Below are 16,440 nucleotides of genomic sequence, written 5' to 3'. Positions count from 1 at the left end.
CATGACAAATTTGTGAGAATTTATTTGTGAAAGAGCTTCGTGGGTTCAAGTCAAATCGAAGGCGTTGTTTATCTCTCTTCATATTCTCCTCGCTGTTCAAGTTTTGTATCAGTGAATGCATCAATACATCAGGTATTCATTCTCATTGAAGGCCTGATACTCAGGCTAGGTATTCATATATATTTGGAATTTCATACCTGGCCGGGCATAGGAATTATAGGCGTTGTTTTGGGGGTGGTAACGTTTTATATTTATATTTAGCTTCCTAACCCATAATATCTATGATACCTGTCAATTATCTGTCACAGTGTTGATTTTCATCCAATCATAAGCCACATAGCTATCACATGTGGTGTGATGTAGGCTCTGGTTAACTGAGACTATAAAAAACATTCTTGATTCTAATCTGTTTCATTCGTCTGGGGCACCAAGTGACAGTAGAAGTTACATGTCTCTTTGTCATTCTTCTTCTTCTTCTTCTTGCTGATCAAGTAAGTTTTACATGTCAATTTGTATGTGTGAATGCATCAATATATTAGTAGGTCTATAGGTATATGTTAAGATAAGATTTAGTGTAAGATATGTGCAACATAACACAGTGCTATAAATCAAGGAATATTTAAAGACTTCTAACTGTGTAGCAACGAGATGTCGATATCAGTGTATTGTAAAAGAGTAGAAACTGATACAGATTATAATATACTGATCGCTGCTAGTTAGCTGTTCAATATCGTTTGTAAGTGAAAAGTTTTGATTCAAGATTGAACGAGAAGCTGTAAAGGGGTGTTCCGGGTAGACTGTAGACTGGAAGAATGTGTGCATGTTCTATTGTACCAGGTACATCAGATGATGTATTGTAGATCTATAAATTGAATAGAGTCTAATATTTGATGCAGTTTACAGTCAGTAGTCCTGATATTTGCTAAGAAACAACTCATTTGCAGATGCCACATTCCTGTGATCATCAAGCATATCATAAATCAAATTGAGCAATCTTCTAAGATTTTAGACTTGAAGTCATTTTCCTTATTTAGATTTCAGTTTACTGTTATTTACTGTACCTTTAGTGATTTTAGATGAATATAATGGTAAAATTCTACCTCTAGGTTGTATGATCTAGGAGTTACTATCAAAGTGAAAGCTTAGGTGGGCGAAACGTCACAGGATATCAGAGCTCATGTGATGATAATACAAATTTATAATGACGCATGTTAGTAGTATTTGAATTTTTAATGAAGTCCGACAGGCCATGTCTATCTCTGTGCTTTTCGTTGTCCTGTACTCCTTCAACTTATTCTACCGCAATTTCAACAGTGAAAGTGCACATCTAAATACGAAATACTGCTATTTGTCTGGACAAACTGTCAAAATTTCTACATTTCCCACTGTTATAGGCCATTTTTTGATTCACAATGTCACGGATCACCAACATTGGTATACTTTTTAATTTGCATCAAGTTACACTCTATTTACCACACATTGTTCTTCGAAACAATAACCATTGAACCAACTACAATATGGATATGCAGTCGGTTTGTTCTTCAAGTATCAAAACAGATCAGAAGACATAAACAACTGTGTTTATACTATTCAAACGCCATTGCTACATTCCACATGCCTCTTGAAGGTGAACTGAAAGACAAGGGGGTGGTCTTGCCCTTTTACACAGAACCAGCCTAACCATCAAAGGGGTTATGAACAAAACTAAACCATCTTATGAATGCTTTGAAGCTGTCATCCATCACAGCAAATTCACCATGAAACTTGTGACTTTATATTGCTGACTTTCTCCAACAAACACCCTGTGACTACCACTACATTCTTGAACAAGTTCACTTCCTACCTCGAAGAAATCATGCTATCACCTGAACCACTTATGATTGTTGGTGATTTCAATCTTCATGTAGATAATCGAGACGATCGTGACGCATGCTTGTTTCTTGATTGGTTAGAGTCAATGAACTTGGTTCAACACATCAATGGTCCCACACATATGAGAAAGGTCACACCCAGGACTTAGTATTAACTAGGGAAACTGACTCTCTGATACTGGATTCTGATTGGTCACTTCATTTCTGATCATGCCATACTCAAATGCCTCTTAAACTCAGTTAAACCACAGTTATCCAAGAAGCTGATTACTTACAGAAAGCTCAAAGATGTCGGTATTAAGGCATTTAAAGATGACCTCGCTTCTGCTGTGCTTATGCAGAATTCTACTATTGACTCAGCTGATCTCGACCTCATTGCTGACAAGTACAACTCTTCTCTCTCCAAGCTACTGAATGATCATGCTCCATCAAGCACCAAAGTAGTCATCGACAAACCCAGCCTATCCTGGTTCAACAGTAAAATCTGAACAGCGATTGTTGCCAGACGACGTGCTGAGCGAAAATCGTGCTCTACCAAACAGGACGACCATCTAGCCGGATTTAAAAAGGCAAAGAACTACCCTACTATGATGCTCATGAATAAAGCCAGATCTCTTCACCTGACCGACCTTGTAAATGAAAACTGCCATGATCAGCACAAGCTCTTCAAAACTGTGAACTCCTTGCTCTCTGACTCTTAAACTTTATCACCGCCCGCTAGCACAGATTCTGAAGATGCAGCCAATAATATCAGGAACTACTTTGTTCAAAAAGTTAATGGCATCTACAAACACTTCGTGCAAGACAACGAAGACACTACAGAGCATCCAGATGACATCATTGACAATGCTACACCACTTTACCACTTCAAAGAATTTACCAAGTATGATGTCAAAGCAATCATAAACAAGACTTCCAAGAAAGGATGCTCATGTGTCGTATTTAGGACATCAAAATGTTGCCACATCACACCTTTGTTAAAAGAGTTGCACTGGCTGCCTGTCACCTACAGAGTACAATTCGATATCATCCTTATTACTTTTAAAGCATTGCATGACATGGCTCCCTCATACATATCCAAACTGGTACACATCAGACAGAACTCTAAATACAGCCTTCAATCCAACAATGCAGTATTGCTAACTACACCACTAACAAAATCGGCAGCAACTCTGGGAGATAGATTGTTTGGTATGGCATCACCAAAATTATGGAATTCTCTCCCTGCCGAAATCAGGAACATTCATAATATTGATAATTTCAAAAAACATTTAAAGGCACATTTTTATCGTTTAGCATTTTGATGAACTTATCACTGACTCTATCGAATACCACAGTTTTATAATATTTAACATTGTATATAGATATTTATATTTATTTACATTATATAAACGCAAGATTTATTCAACGAGACCAAAAAATTTCGGAAGGAGCATGGTTACAAGTTTTGCTGGATCAAAAACTCTAACATCTTATTGAAGCAATCTGATCATTCAAATTTGGTTCGTGTTACCAATTATGAAGTATTAGAGAATTTGAAGAATATCGTGACTCCTGAATATCCAGAACACGGATCTAATGGAGGAAGAATGCAGTACAACTCGAGAGGTGGACTACGTCGAACGACACGCTCAAGTTACAGACAAGATGTCAACTTTGACTCATGAATTCAAATATTGATAACTTATTTCAGCTAAGTATGAAATAGTTCCATTTAATAGTAACTTGATAATTTATTGAATTTCATTTAAAAATTCACACAAAACACAACATACTTAAAAATCTCCCATATTATGGGCAAAACATCTTGAGTGTTCATGGTCAATTTAATAATTTATTGATAAATAATTGTCTCCCTACCAAAAAGAGTTTAGACAAATTACATAGTTTTTATGATTTCGATTTATTTAGGCTTAATACAAGGCAAAGTATTGATATTGACTCTAGAAACTTGATTCGATCTAATTACTATTCACCAAACAGCTTCAAACAAATGATAAATACAAATAGTGTTGCAAAATCTCGTGACTCGTTTTCCATGTTGCATACTAATATTAGAAGTTTAAGAAAAAAATATTGAGAATCTTGAATCTCATTTATTGAATGAGGTAGAAATCGACTTTGACATAATAGGGGTATCCGAAACTAAAATAACAACTAAAAATGAATCTTTGGATGTCAATTTGAATATCGCAAATTATGCTTTTGAATTTGTGCCTACGCCTCTTTCTTGTGGAAGCGTTGGCATGTATATAAACAAAGAGGTATTCTGTCTTGGAAAGGACATCTAATGAAGCATATCAGGCATTGTGGATTGAAATTCTTTTTAGCGACAAACGGAATGTCATTTGTGGAGTTGTGTATAGACAGCACAATTGTGCAAATGACTTTCTCTCATACTTTGAAAATGCACTAGAAAATTACAGCTCTTCACAAAAAAATATCTATATCTTAGGTGATTTCAATATAGATTTGCTAAAATCGGAAACTTGTTCATATAGCGAAACGTTTTTACTTTCTTTACAAAGCTGGTATGTATGTTTCCAACAATAGACAAACCCACTCGTGTTTACAATAATTCTGCAACTCTTATTGACAACATTTTAATTAACAATCCTGTCTCTGGAGTTTGCAGCGGTAATCTAATTACTGATATTACTGACCATTTCTCATAATTTTGCATCATTCCTTCTGGCAAAGGAACCAATAAAACATACCGCCAAAAAGTTAGACACTTTTCAAAATCGTCTGAAAGGGAATTTGTGAAAGAAATTTCTGAAACTGATCTCACAGCGTTCTTCTCAGAAAATAAGGTTGACAAAATCTTCTCCTCTCTTTATCGTAAAATAAACAATATTGTCAACAAAGTTGCTCCTCTGAAAAAGCTAAGTAAGCGAGATATTAAAAAGCTAAACAAGCCATGGATAACCGAGGGAATTTGTGAGTCTATAAGGATTAAAAATCAGTTATTAATGCCTGGAAATAAAGACCGATATCTTTACTATAGGAACAAAATAGTTTCTCTTATACGAAAAAGTAAAAGAAATCATTTTGAATCTTTTTTTGAAGTAAATCAAAGGAATGCAAAGAAGACTTGGCAAGCTATCAACTCATTTTTGCACAATAATAAGAGTAAATGCAAACAAGTTTCAGCTTTAAAGGATTCTTCTCTTAACGATCATGTTACTAGTAACCCACACAAGTTACCTAACATTCTCCATACTTTTTTTGCTGCCGTAGGAAAAAAATATGCTAGTCGAATTCGGCAGTCCAAGACACACTTTACCGAATACCTTAAAAATGTAAATCAACTTTAGTTAATTCCATGTTTTTCACTCCTGTGACAGCATCTGAAATAGATGATGAAATTTTATCGCTATCTAATAATAAAGCTTATGGTCTATACTTATGCCCAGTTAATTTTTTAAAAGCATCTAAACCGTTTCTCAGTGAACATCTTGCGAAACTGATGAACTCATCTGTGCAAACAGGTAGACATCCGACAGAACTTAAGATCTCCAAAATTTGTCCTATTTATAAATCGGAGGATGATACAGACCCTAGTAACTACAGACCTATATCACTTCTCTCTGTGTTTAACAGAATCTTTGAAAATACAATGTATAATAGATTAATTACATTCGTACATAAACATCATATTCTCTCTGACATGCAATATGGCTTTAGGAAAAATCACTCCACACAACATACACTTCTTGATATAATTAGTACAATACAACATAATATGGACAACAAAATATACACATGTGCAGTTTTCATTGATTTAGCGAAAGCATTTGATACTGTTGACCACTCCATTCTCATGAAAAAACTTTATATTTATGGCGTGACAGGATGCGTCTATAATTGGTTTAAGTCGTACTTGTCTGAGAGAACTCAAATTACTAGTGTTAGTAATCATATATCGAATAAAGAAGCAATTAATTTTGGGGTCCCTCAAGGTTCTACATTAGGTCCTTTACTCTTTCTCCTTTACATAAATGATATTAGTATGGCCTCTAATATTTTAAAATTTCATCTTTTTGCAGACGATACAAATATACTTCACTCGAATAAATGCTTAAAAACCCTTGAAAGGGAAATGAACAATAAACTAACAAAGCTCCATGATTGGTTCACTGCAAACAAACTTACCATAAATATCAAAAAATCAAACTTTGTTTTATTCCATTCAGCTCGTAACAAACCAAAACATTCATTGAACATTAAAATCTTGGATTATAAAAGTAACCAGTATATACAGCTTGAAAAAAAGGATTATGTAAAATATCTTGGTGTTTTATTGGATAGTACATTATCTTGGAAGCCTCATATTGATTATATAAGCAAAAAAGTAAGTAGAATAGTGGGTATTCTTAGCAGATTGAGACATTTTGTTCCAAAAAATACTCTAATCAAAATCAAAATCCCTCTTACAGCCGCTCTTGATATATGGAATATGTACCTGGGGTCAAGCTTGCAAAAAGCTTGCTGATAAATTGCTCATTCTGCAGAAGCGTGCTCTAAGGTCAATATTTTTCGTGAAATCAATTCGAAGTGCAATACCGATATTCATTGAACATGAAATTTTACCAATCAAATCTCTTTATTTTTATTCAGCAGCACAGCTAATGTACGATGTTAAATATGATTATATTCCCAGTAATATTAGCAAACTCTTTACTTACATAAAAGATATTCACTCCTATGAAACAAGATCTTCTGCCAGTGATAATTTCTACACTAGATATTCACGTTTAAACACTCAAAAAGATTCCTTCTCGCGAGTGGGTGCACGTCTATGGAATCAAATACCACCTTTCATTAGGAATTTATCCAAAAAAAACTTCCAAAAGGAAATCAAAACCGTTTTATTAAACGATCTTAATATTAATCGCTATGATACTGAGATCTTCAAACTTTTTAAGTAAGTCTATCTGTAATGAGCTATTTTTCATTTTCTACTCAGTGAACTACTTTTCATTTCCTATTCAGCTCTTTGTACTCTGATATTAACATTTATTTATTATTAACATATAAAGACATCTTTGTAAATCTACGTGTATATTCTGTGAATTTAACCTGCCTAGACTAGCTTTAGCTATATGCAGGTTATATAGTTTTTCTTTTTTGTATTCTTTTATTCATCAATAAAGTAAAGCCAAGCCTAGTTTTGAAGCTAGGCTTAAGGCTTTGTTTCGTTTTGGTTTTTGTTTTTTGTTTTTTAATGCTTTTGTTTTTTGTTTTTGTTGCAGGCCCAAGACTCGGTCAGTGTACGCACACCTGAAAAAGTGACAAGAATATTAAGGTAAGAGACCCATTAGTGCTAGATCGCTAACATAGGAGTTAGGGAGGCGGAGGTAGGGGGGCGTGCACAAGGAGCCAAACCAATAATGACCCTTCACTTCGAAAGCAATTCTGTGAAATTCTGACCACCTAGCCAAGCTCATGTTAGGGGGGTTTACCTTTTCAAAAAACAGGTTAGATACGTAATGAAATAAAAAATTGAACATATCTTTATACTTTTTATGTTTATTTAGCGTAAATTCTGACGAAATGAGAGTGCTTTAGAGGAATTCAATGCGGATTGTTCAGGTGATGTCACAAGAAGTTTAGCAACCATGGAAATTCAAGACCGGACAAAGTGTTTCTTGTTCGACAATCTTAGGGTAGAAACTATCCGTCAACTTCAAGCTTATATCAAAGATGGAAAGGGCACTCTAGCTGAGCTCAAAGATCGTTATCGTACATCTCTCCATGAACTCACTGAAAATGAACGAGAAGAAATCAATACTGTAGAAAAGTTTGTAGAAGCATTGAAAGAACAAGGTGCTATCAGAGCAAACGATGTGATGTTATTAAGACTCTTAGCTGAGGAGATTGGATTAGAAGAATTGAAGCAAAAAGTTGAGGAATACGAAGCGGATTGTGCAGGTAATGTAAGGAGAAGTTCAGTCAAGAACCATATTATGTAACCATCCATTTATCTTATTCATAGAATATGTTTATCATAACACCTTTAACCTAGATAGTTTTATAAGCTAGATATTCAACTTCAGAAGGGTATCCTCGTTGACAAAATACTGTATTCTCAAGGAAATAGAATAAAAGTAATAAAAAAAAGCTGCATGCATCTCTGGAGGAGGGGGGAGAAGGGAAATCCCATACATGTAAAAAGGTGGGGATGCTTATCGGAAATTTTGAGAATGACCCCTGAAAGGTACCTGAGTCCTGTTCAAGTGGTCGTGGCAACTAATAATTTTTACCCCTAAATGTTCCAAACGCTCATTATAAGTAATAAGTGGTACCAGAGATACTAAATCTCAGATCTATATTTGAACCCGAAAAGGTTACCATGACCATTTCTTTTTTTCACTGTAGAAAACCCCATCCCTCCCCACCTCCTCCCTGTGATGCATTAAATTAAACACACAGTATGTAAATTATATCAATTATATGTGCACCAATTCCCTAACGCTTTCACAGTTGTATAGCAATATTCAATTGGCTGACGAGGGAAGGGAGAGTTTGTACTTCTAGCATTGACATTTGTAATATTAATCCAATACCAAAAATTAACTCGTTGAAAGGGTAACGTATTAAGACCTTACCATAGACCTATATGAGATAATAAACATGTTGTATTCTGGTCTAGCTTAGGTACGAACATCTTTTGTTCATCATGCCTTATACTGAACCTAGACCACAATGCAATCTGTTTATTGAACGAGAGTTTAACGCTGAATAAGGACCCAGAGTAGGCCTGATGATACTTATTATATACAAGTATCTTCTTAGCTTTAGCGATTCCTATGGCTATAGACTAGTCCCTGCAATTTTGACTGTTTCAAACTATTGATTTCAGATATTCCTACCCATACTCCCTGTATTAGACCCTTTTGCCAAAATGGCGACCTCAAATTTGAATGAGTTCAAAGTAAACTATGTGAAAAACCAATACCAGCACTGAAAAGAGCATCTTTACTTTTAGCAACCCTACAATGATTCATTATGGCATCTGTTTTATAGGCCAAGAAAACTTTAGTTAAGACATTTGAATGTCGAATGTCTGAGGGTTAAAACTTGTACACTATATTAACCCCCAGAAATACAAACGTCTGTAAATTTGTCAATTTTCAACTAAAGTTTTCTTGGCCGATATAACACCTGACATGATGAATCTCTTTTAGGGTTAAAAGTTAAGGTGCTCTTTCCAGTGCTGTTATTGTTTTTTTAATTTAACACAATTCAATTTTCGGCTGCCATTTTGGCAAAGGGTCGTATTTTGAATGTTTCAAACTATTGATTTTCTATTATTTTATTTGTATAAATATGTATTACAGGTAAATCAATGAAGGATGATAAAAGTCAGCGAAGGCACTCAGTATGCTGTGAACGAGATGTTCCTGTAAAAGGTAATGTAGAATATATTCATTTTTTGTTGCTTTATTGGTTGGCTATTGGTGTTGATTCTTAAACAAAGTGTTTACATTATAATATCGTTTTAGGTTTTTTACTTTTTAAAGTGCCACTGTGATCAATTTTCTGACTTGCTGGTTTTTTTTGCCTGGATTGAAGATCTATGATCTACTTTTTGAAATATCTTTTTTCCTTCAAAAGATATTTGAGTTTATAAAATGGCGGGCATTTTTCCTGATGACGTCATATGAGAGTGAGAACGATGTTTATACCAAAAAGCATATGATGACTAATACCTTTTCTAAAATTTTGTTTTGAAAATGCAAGTCAAAGGTGTCAATATTCACACCTAAGGTGGTAAAACAACACAGTTATCCCATAAAGGCCTTTTTTAGTAAACCTGTAATATTTCTCTAACTTCGTTTGTAAACTTGTCTAAAATAAGCAATAATAAACCCTCATATAATAATAAAACAGAATATAGAGGCCAAATTACAAAAAAAAAATTCCGAGCTCTAACTGAAGTGATCCGATTTTTCCATGATAAAATTTTATCAAAATAATTTTCTGCTTTGGGCTATTTAATTCCTGATCTTTGATACCTATTTTGAATCTCTAACAAAAATCATGCTGAAATGATAAATATAAACAAACTTATTCAAGAACGCATGGGGTACAGTGGTCATTTCGCACACTAAACTAGCGAAAACTCACTAACTTCTTCACTCAAACGAAGAAGTCCAGTGCCACGTCAGTTATAGTGGTAGGACATGTATATGACATGAAGTGGATGGTATGGTGACTGTAATGGTCCAGTCAGGTTATGGTGTGTAAGATGTCAGTTAGAGTGGTAGTACATGTACATGACATGAAGTGGATGGTATGGTGACTGTAATGGTCCAGTCAGGTTATATTGTATGTAATTAGCATAATTAATATCAGTGTTTTTCCTGTCATTCTTAACAGTTGATCAAGTGTTGAGTCAAGGGCAACAAGGTCAGAAGAGGTCAGCAGCTGATGTCCAGCCAGGTTGGTTTTCTGAACTTGAATTGAATTTGTTAAACTGCAGTTCATAATAGTATAATTTTAATATATTTTTACACAGCAATTTCCAGTAAATTCTTAAAACCTTTTACGTATGTTTAAATAGGACAATACTTCCAAGTTATAAAGAGTAAGAGTATCTGAAATACAAAACCATTGTGTGTCATTACCAAAAAAGCAATGTATTAGGTCCAGATTTTTTGAATTTTTATGGGTCAGATAAAGAGGAATAACATAGTTGGGTATGCATGCAGTGAAAAAAGATATCCATTTGTGCATTTAATCCTCCACACCTATTCAAATGTAGGTGTTTTGTTGCTTATGGTGCTTCATGGTGTTTTCTTTCTTTACCACTATCTTAATAAACAAGTTGATAAGAAAAACGTTTTGACAGTGCAATAACTGTAGCCGGGGCCACTTAGACCAGTTAAACAAGAGAACCTGAATTAAAATGTGGAATAAAACAAATTCATTTCAACTTTGGGTAATAAGTGGAACCAATCAGAAACCTAGATTGTATGAGAATAGTAATTTGACCCTGCAGATGTTACGTGTAAACAACTAGATAGCCATCGTTGTTTTCTCATGGGAATAAAAGGATATGTTGAATGGTATTGTGTTCTGCTACTTTCTGATTGGCTGCACTACCCAAAGTTAGAATGTATTGTTTTCATTCTATAATTTGATTGGTCCTTGCTATCTAGGTGGCCCTGGTTATAGTAGTCACACTGTAAAACCTGTGATAGGGGTGTTGATGTGAATTACCCTTTTCTGTATGTACACTTATTTCAAAAAAGTTTGTTGGAGCCAAAGGAGATAAGCAATAGGTCATTGCAAGACAGAAAGAAATGATTAATGGGCATGCATCTAAACAGGAATAATCAAGGTGTTATAATGGCTTCATCGACTAATAAGCAACACTGAATATCTCAACAATTAATCTTTGTGTCCTTGATGAGAATATTAAATAGTAAGAAACATTCCAGCTAATTTTGTATTTTCTGAGATACCACTCAGTTTAATTGTGGTTCTTTTTAAGAGACCTAGGAAAAGAACATGAAGATATAGAAATATAGATAAGTTATAGTGCTTGGGAACGAGGTTATACCGGGCGAAAGACCCTTGGAATTAAATTCAGAAAAATTAATTTCCGACCTCGCTGGGAATCGAACCCACAAACTTCAGAATTGTACTACCGAACAGTGTTGTTTAATGAAAATATTAAGCTTCTAAAAACCAAATGACTCTCCATTGAAAATATTTCTCCAGTGCATAGCTTAGAATAATTACTGGTCAGCCTCTGGTCACTATGACTGGCCAAATTAGTTTTAGCTCAGCCATACCTCATTTCTGGCTCAACATTTGTGATCAAAATGACCAGCAAGACAAAAATTTAACCATTCAAGTTCCAATTCCCGCCAGACATTGTCCAATGACCAGCCCTGCAGTGAAGTTGCCATAGCCAGCTTGAAAACAAAATGAAATGAAATTTTGTAGACGCGTGCTGCATGTCCTTGGGTCTTGGAATGTCCTATCACTTATCACCTATTACATATCTCCTTTGACTGTGACAACCTTTTTGAAAATAGGTGTATACACTTATTTCAATAAAGTTAGTCGCCTTAAAAGCTACAAAGCTGAGACCAACAAGGATTATGAGTAGTTACATTTGATGTTTCAACCGCTTTCATAACTGTTGATGGATTTTAGATCTTTTACCAGTTAGTCTCACCTCTTCTGAGCATCCTCAAGCTGCAAATTGTATCAAAAGCTTTACTTGATATTAAAAATTTCCCATGATCCTCAGTGATCTCAGCTTTCTAGGTTTTTTGGTGACTAACTTTATTGAAATAAGTGTATACCATTTTTAAGTCCCCAGAAGAAACTAGTTACAAACCTGTCTTATATTTCCATACACCTCTAAAGGTGGTCAGAGCTAAAGGAGAGAGAAAAAGGAATTATTGGCATACATCTAAACACAAATAATTGAGGACTTAAAATAACTTTGTCTACTAAAAGTAACACTGAATTTCTCAATATTGGGCTCTGTATTCTTGAGAAGCATAATATAAAGAAACACAAGTCATTCCAGCTATTCTTGTATCTTGGAATGACCTGTCTAATTGCCTATTGTCTTTGACTTTAACAACCTTTTTTGAAATAAGTGTTTACACAATAGCAAATGTGACATTCCCAAATGAGCAAAACCATCCTCTTTATTTATAATTTGTAAAAAGTGGGATTTTTGTGTTTTTAGAGGAAGATGTCAAGACCAAAAAACCAAGAACTACAATCAACAACAGAGAGAGGGATCATGCTGAAGGTATCTTTCACTTTTCTACATGTTTTCTTTTACATACTCATCTGGTATATAGTGTATAGATGTATGGATGTACTCATCTGGTATATAGTGCATAGATGTATGGATGTACTCATCTGGTATATAGTGTATAGATGTATGGATGTACTTATCTGGTATATAGTACCGGGGGGGGGGGGGGTACTCTGCCAGGATTTGGGTAGGGGTGTTCCGCTGGGATTCTAAAAGGGGTACCCTGTTTATGACAAAAAAACTCAATATAATAATATCATGCCAGCTCGCGTATCGCTTTTTGAAGACCATAATAACCAGTTTCGGTCAATACAAAAGGAGAAACCCTGAATATGACAGGAAACTCAGGAAAAAATTGGAACTTGAGTGAAATTGCATACCCTGTTTATGACAAGAAGCTTGAAAAACCATACCCTGTTCAGCGGATCATCCCCGTATAGTCCATATATGGGAGTACCCCCCCCCCCCCCGGGTATATAGTATATAGATGTATTGATGTACTCATCTGGTATATGGATGTATAGATGTACTCATCTGGTATATAGTGTATAGATGTACTCATCTGGTATATAGTGTATAGATGTACTCATCTGGTATATAGTGTATAGATGTACTCATCTGGTATATAGTGTATAGATGTATGGATGCCCTCATCTGGTATATAGTGTATAGATGTACTCATCTGGTATGTAGTGTATAGATGTATGGATGTACTCATCTGGTATATAGTGTATAGATGTATGGATGTACTCATCTGGTATATAGTGTATAAATGTATGGATGTGCTCATCTGGTATATAGTGTATAGATGTATGGATGTACTCATCTGGTATATAGATGTCTAGATGTACTCATCTGGTATATAGTGTATAGATGTACGCATCTGGTATATAGTGTATAGATGTACTCATCTGGTATATAATGTATGGATGTACTCATCTGGTATATAGTGTGTGGATGTATTCATCTGGTATATAGTGTATAAATTTCACTTTTCCAACATGATTGGTTTGCTGGAAATGATATTGAATAAATTAGGACTGACTGTTTATTGTGTGGTTCCAGATAATTTCCACACCCTACCATGGAGAATATTTGACAAAAGGTCCCCCACCCCTTTGGAATTTCCACTAAAAATTTTTCTATACAAACCTTGTAATGTCATATGTAGGGTATGGATTTTTCTGAAACCACACATTCAAAGAAAAAGAATATTACACTTACCTCCCTTACCATATAAATTGGATTTCATGAAGATCGACAACAGCAGTGTTTAGAATATTGTTTTTAAAAATATCCTTTTTTTTCCAGATTCCGAAATGCTAAAAGAGGCAATAAAAGCCAACACAGAAAACCAAACTAAAATCATGGCTGCACATGACATTCCCAGTGCAAAGACAGACGACATCTTTACCAATCTGACAGTATATTATGCAGATAAAAAACAAGACCACGCAACAAGAACGATGGATCGTAAAGTTGAGAAATACGAAGATATTTTCATTGACATGAAAGGAGAAAATCCAAAATTACTTCTTACCGGTAAACCCGGGATAGGTAAAACCTTTCTCTGTGAGAAATTCATACGAGATTGGTCTATGAATAGAATATTTCAAAAGGAAAACACTCCTAATATTCAGTTCGCCTACCTGTTGAAGTTCCGTCAGCTCAGTTTACAGGGCGACAAAAAGATGAATTTACAAGAATTACTGAATTGTTCGCCCCTTCTTGACGACAATTCAGTCGTCAACGATTCATTATTTGAACATTTAATTCAAAATCCCTCCAAGGTACTGATCATCTTGGACGGGTTTGATGAATGTTCAGAAGAGCACCGTAAACAAATCGATAGTGATTACGAGAAACGATATGCAAATAATCCCAAAGAAAAGATGCCAATCCCTGCACTTTGTTCTAAACTGATTAGAGGAAAGGTTTTAAGAAATTCTGTTGTTCTGGTATCTTCAAGGCCAGGCAAGGCCGGGAAGTTGGGGAAAGTCCAATTTGATCGATACGTAGAAATCTCGGGCTTTTCACCTGAACAAGTCACCGAGTATGTTGACAAATATTTCAACGAACCAGAAAAAGAACAAACAAAAAAGGTGGTACGCGAACACGTAGAAAAAAATGAGAACCTAATAAGTTTTTGTCATATTCCGCTATTGTCTTTCTTGTTATGCTGGTGTTTAGAATGGCAAATTAGTCTTTCAGGAATCACAGAAAATCTACTCGCTAAAATAACTGATCTTTATGATGAGGTTGTTAAAGTCTTGGTACAAAAACTCCATGCAAATCTCAAATATTCAGAAATGTCAGAATATGCAAAGAAAATAGCTGAAGATACGCTAGATAAACTAGCTAAATTAGGTGCTAATTTGCTGAAGGAAAGTAAATATATTTTTGACGAAGAAGACATGAAAAAACTAGACCTTACCGATGACGAAATTGAAAACTTGAAAGTAAGCGGCATTCTTCATTGTGTTCCTGGAATTAGAATTACTGCTTTTGAAACAAAAGCAGAGTTTAGTTTCACTCATTTGACTCTGCAGGAATATCTCTCTGCTTCTTTTTTTGTAAAATATAAAGAAATCCCAGAGGATGTGAGTAATCAGACGTTTGTGTTCATGTGTGGACTTTTGTCGAAGAAAAAAGATGGAGAACAACTAATGAATAAACTAATCCAACAGATATCACCTAAGGATAAAAGATTTAAGCTAAATAAACTGCGAATGTTACAGTGTCTGTATGAGTATGGAGAGCAAGAACTAACTAAGCAAACCATAAATAATCTGTACTATAGATACTGTAATAGGGATGGGATCATTGGTTTTGACAAAGTAACTGATGCTGATGTGAAATACGTATCGTATTTGTTGGATATCATTCGTTCACTAAAAGAACAACATCAACATTTCTCTAGTGATTATACATTGAGCATTCATAAGTCACCTGCTTTAACCTTGTTTGGTGTTGGTGTTGTTTGTCGTTCACTTGTTCGGAATTCGTTCATAACTAAACTGGACCTGATTCAATGTAGTTTAGATGATAAATGTGTAGAAAAAATAACTGACTCGTTAGTAAACACTGAAATAACCCACCTAGAGCTAAATGGCAATAAAATAACAGAAAAAGGAGTGAAGAGTATTTGTAGTGTACTAACACAAACTAAAATAACCCTCCTAAACCTAGGGTATGATAATATTACAGATGAAGGAGTGAAGAGTATTTGTAGTGTACTAACACAAACTAAAATAACCGACCTACTCCTATATTGGAATAATATTACAGATGAAGGAGTGAAGAGTATTTGTAGTGTACTAACACAAACTAAAATAACCGACCTACTCCTATATGGGAATAATATTACAGATGAAGGAGTGAAGAGTATTTGTAGTGTACTAACACAAACTAAAATAACCCGCCTACACCTAGGGAATAATATTACAGATGAAGGAGTGAAGAGCATTTGTAGTGTACTAACACAAACTAAAATAACCGACCTATACCTAGATAAGAATAAGATTACAGATGAAGGAGCAGAGAGTATTTGTAGGGTCATCATACAAGCTGATTGTCAAGTAGAATACTTATCCTTATCGGTCAATAAGAAAATAACTGCAGAATGTAAGGAACGTGTAAAACAACTTGTAGGAAAACACAAACCTGGTGTTGAATTGCTTATTTAGATGGGTGAAAAAGAGAATTATACTGGAATATATCTGTAATTATTTGTACAATATTGTATTAGATAATAAAGTGAATATTGGAGTTTAA

At 34.8% G+C, this 16,440-nt stretch overlaps 1 protein-coding gene across 2 annotated transcripts in view; it reads left to right on the top strand.

The window, feature by feature from the left end:
* LOC148914125 (NACHT, LRR and PYD domains-containing protein 4-like) overlaps positions 1-16,440 on the top strand; it is a 19,198-nt gene extending 2,758 nt beyond the window's left edge. The window contains exons 1-7 of one of the 2 annotated variants that reach the window (XM_089024107.1): positions 403-491; positions 7,127-7,179; positions 7,412-7,805; positions 9,215-9,286; positions 10,257-10,319; positions 12,592-12,657; positions 13,978-16,440. In XM_089024107.1, coding sequence (XP_088880233.1) covers positions 7,493-7,805; positions 9,215-9,286; positions 10,257-10,319; positions 12,592-12,657; positions 13,978-16,352 — 2,889 coding nt within the window. In that variant the 5' untranslated portion in view covers positions 403-491; positions 7,127-7,179; positions 7,412-7,492 and the 3' untranslated portion in view covers positions 16,353-16,440. Of the gene's footprint in view, positions 1-402; positions 492-7,126; positions 7,180-7,411; positions 7,806-9,214; positions 9,287-10,256; positions 10,320-12,591; positions 12,658-13,977 lie in introns of those variants that run through there. The other variant, XM_089024113.1, reaches the window with a different exon arrangement.

The sequence above is a fragment of the Actinia tenebrosa genome, unplaced genomic scaffold (assembly GCF_029948245.1).
Source record: "Actinia tenebrosa isolate PJP-AT-01 unplaced genomic scaffold, QUT_ActTen_1.0 PGA_scaffold0__85_contigs__length_37466705, whole genome shotgun sequence".
Lineage (NCBI taxonomy): Eukaryota > Metazoa > Cnidaria > Anthozoa > Actiniaria > Actiniidae > Actinia > Actinia tenebrosa.
This window is presented reverse-complemented; position numbering and strand designations above follow the sequence as displayed.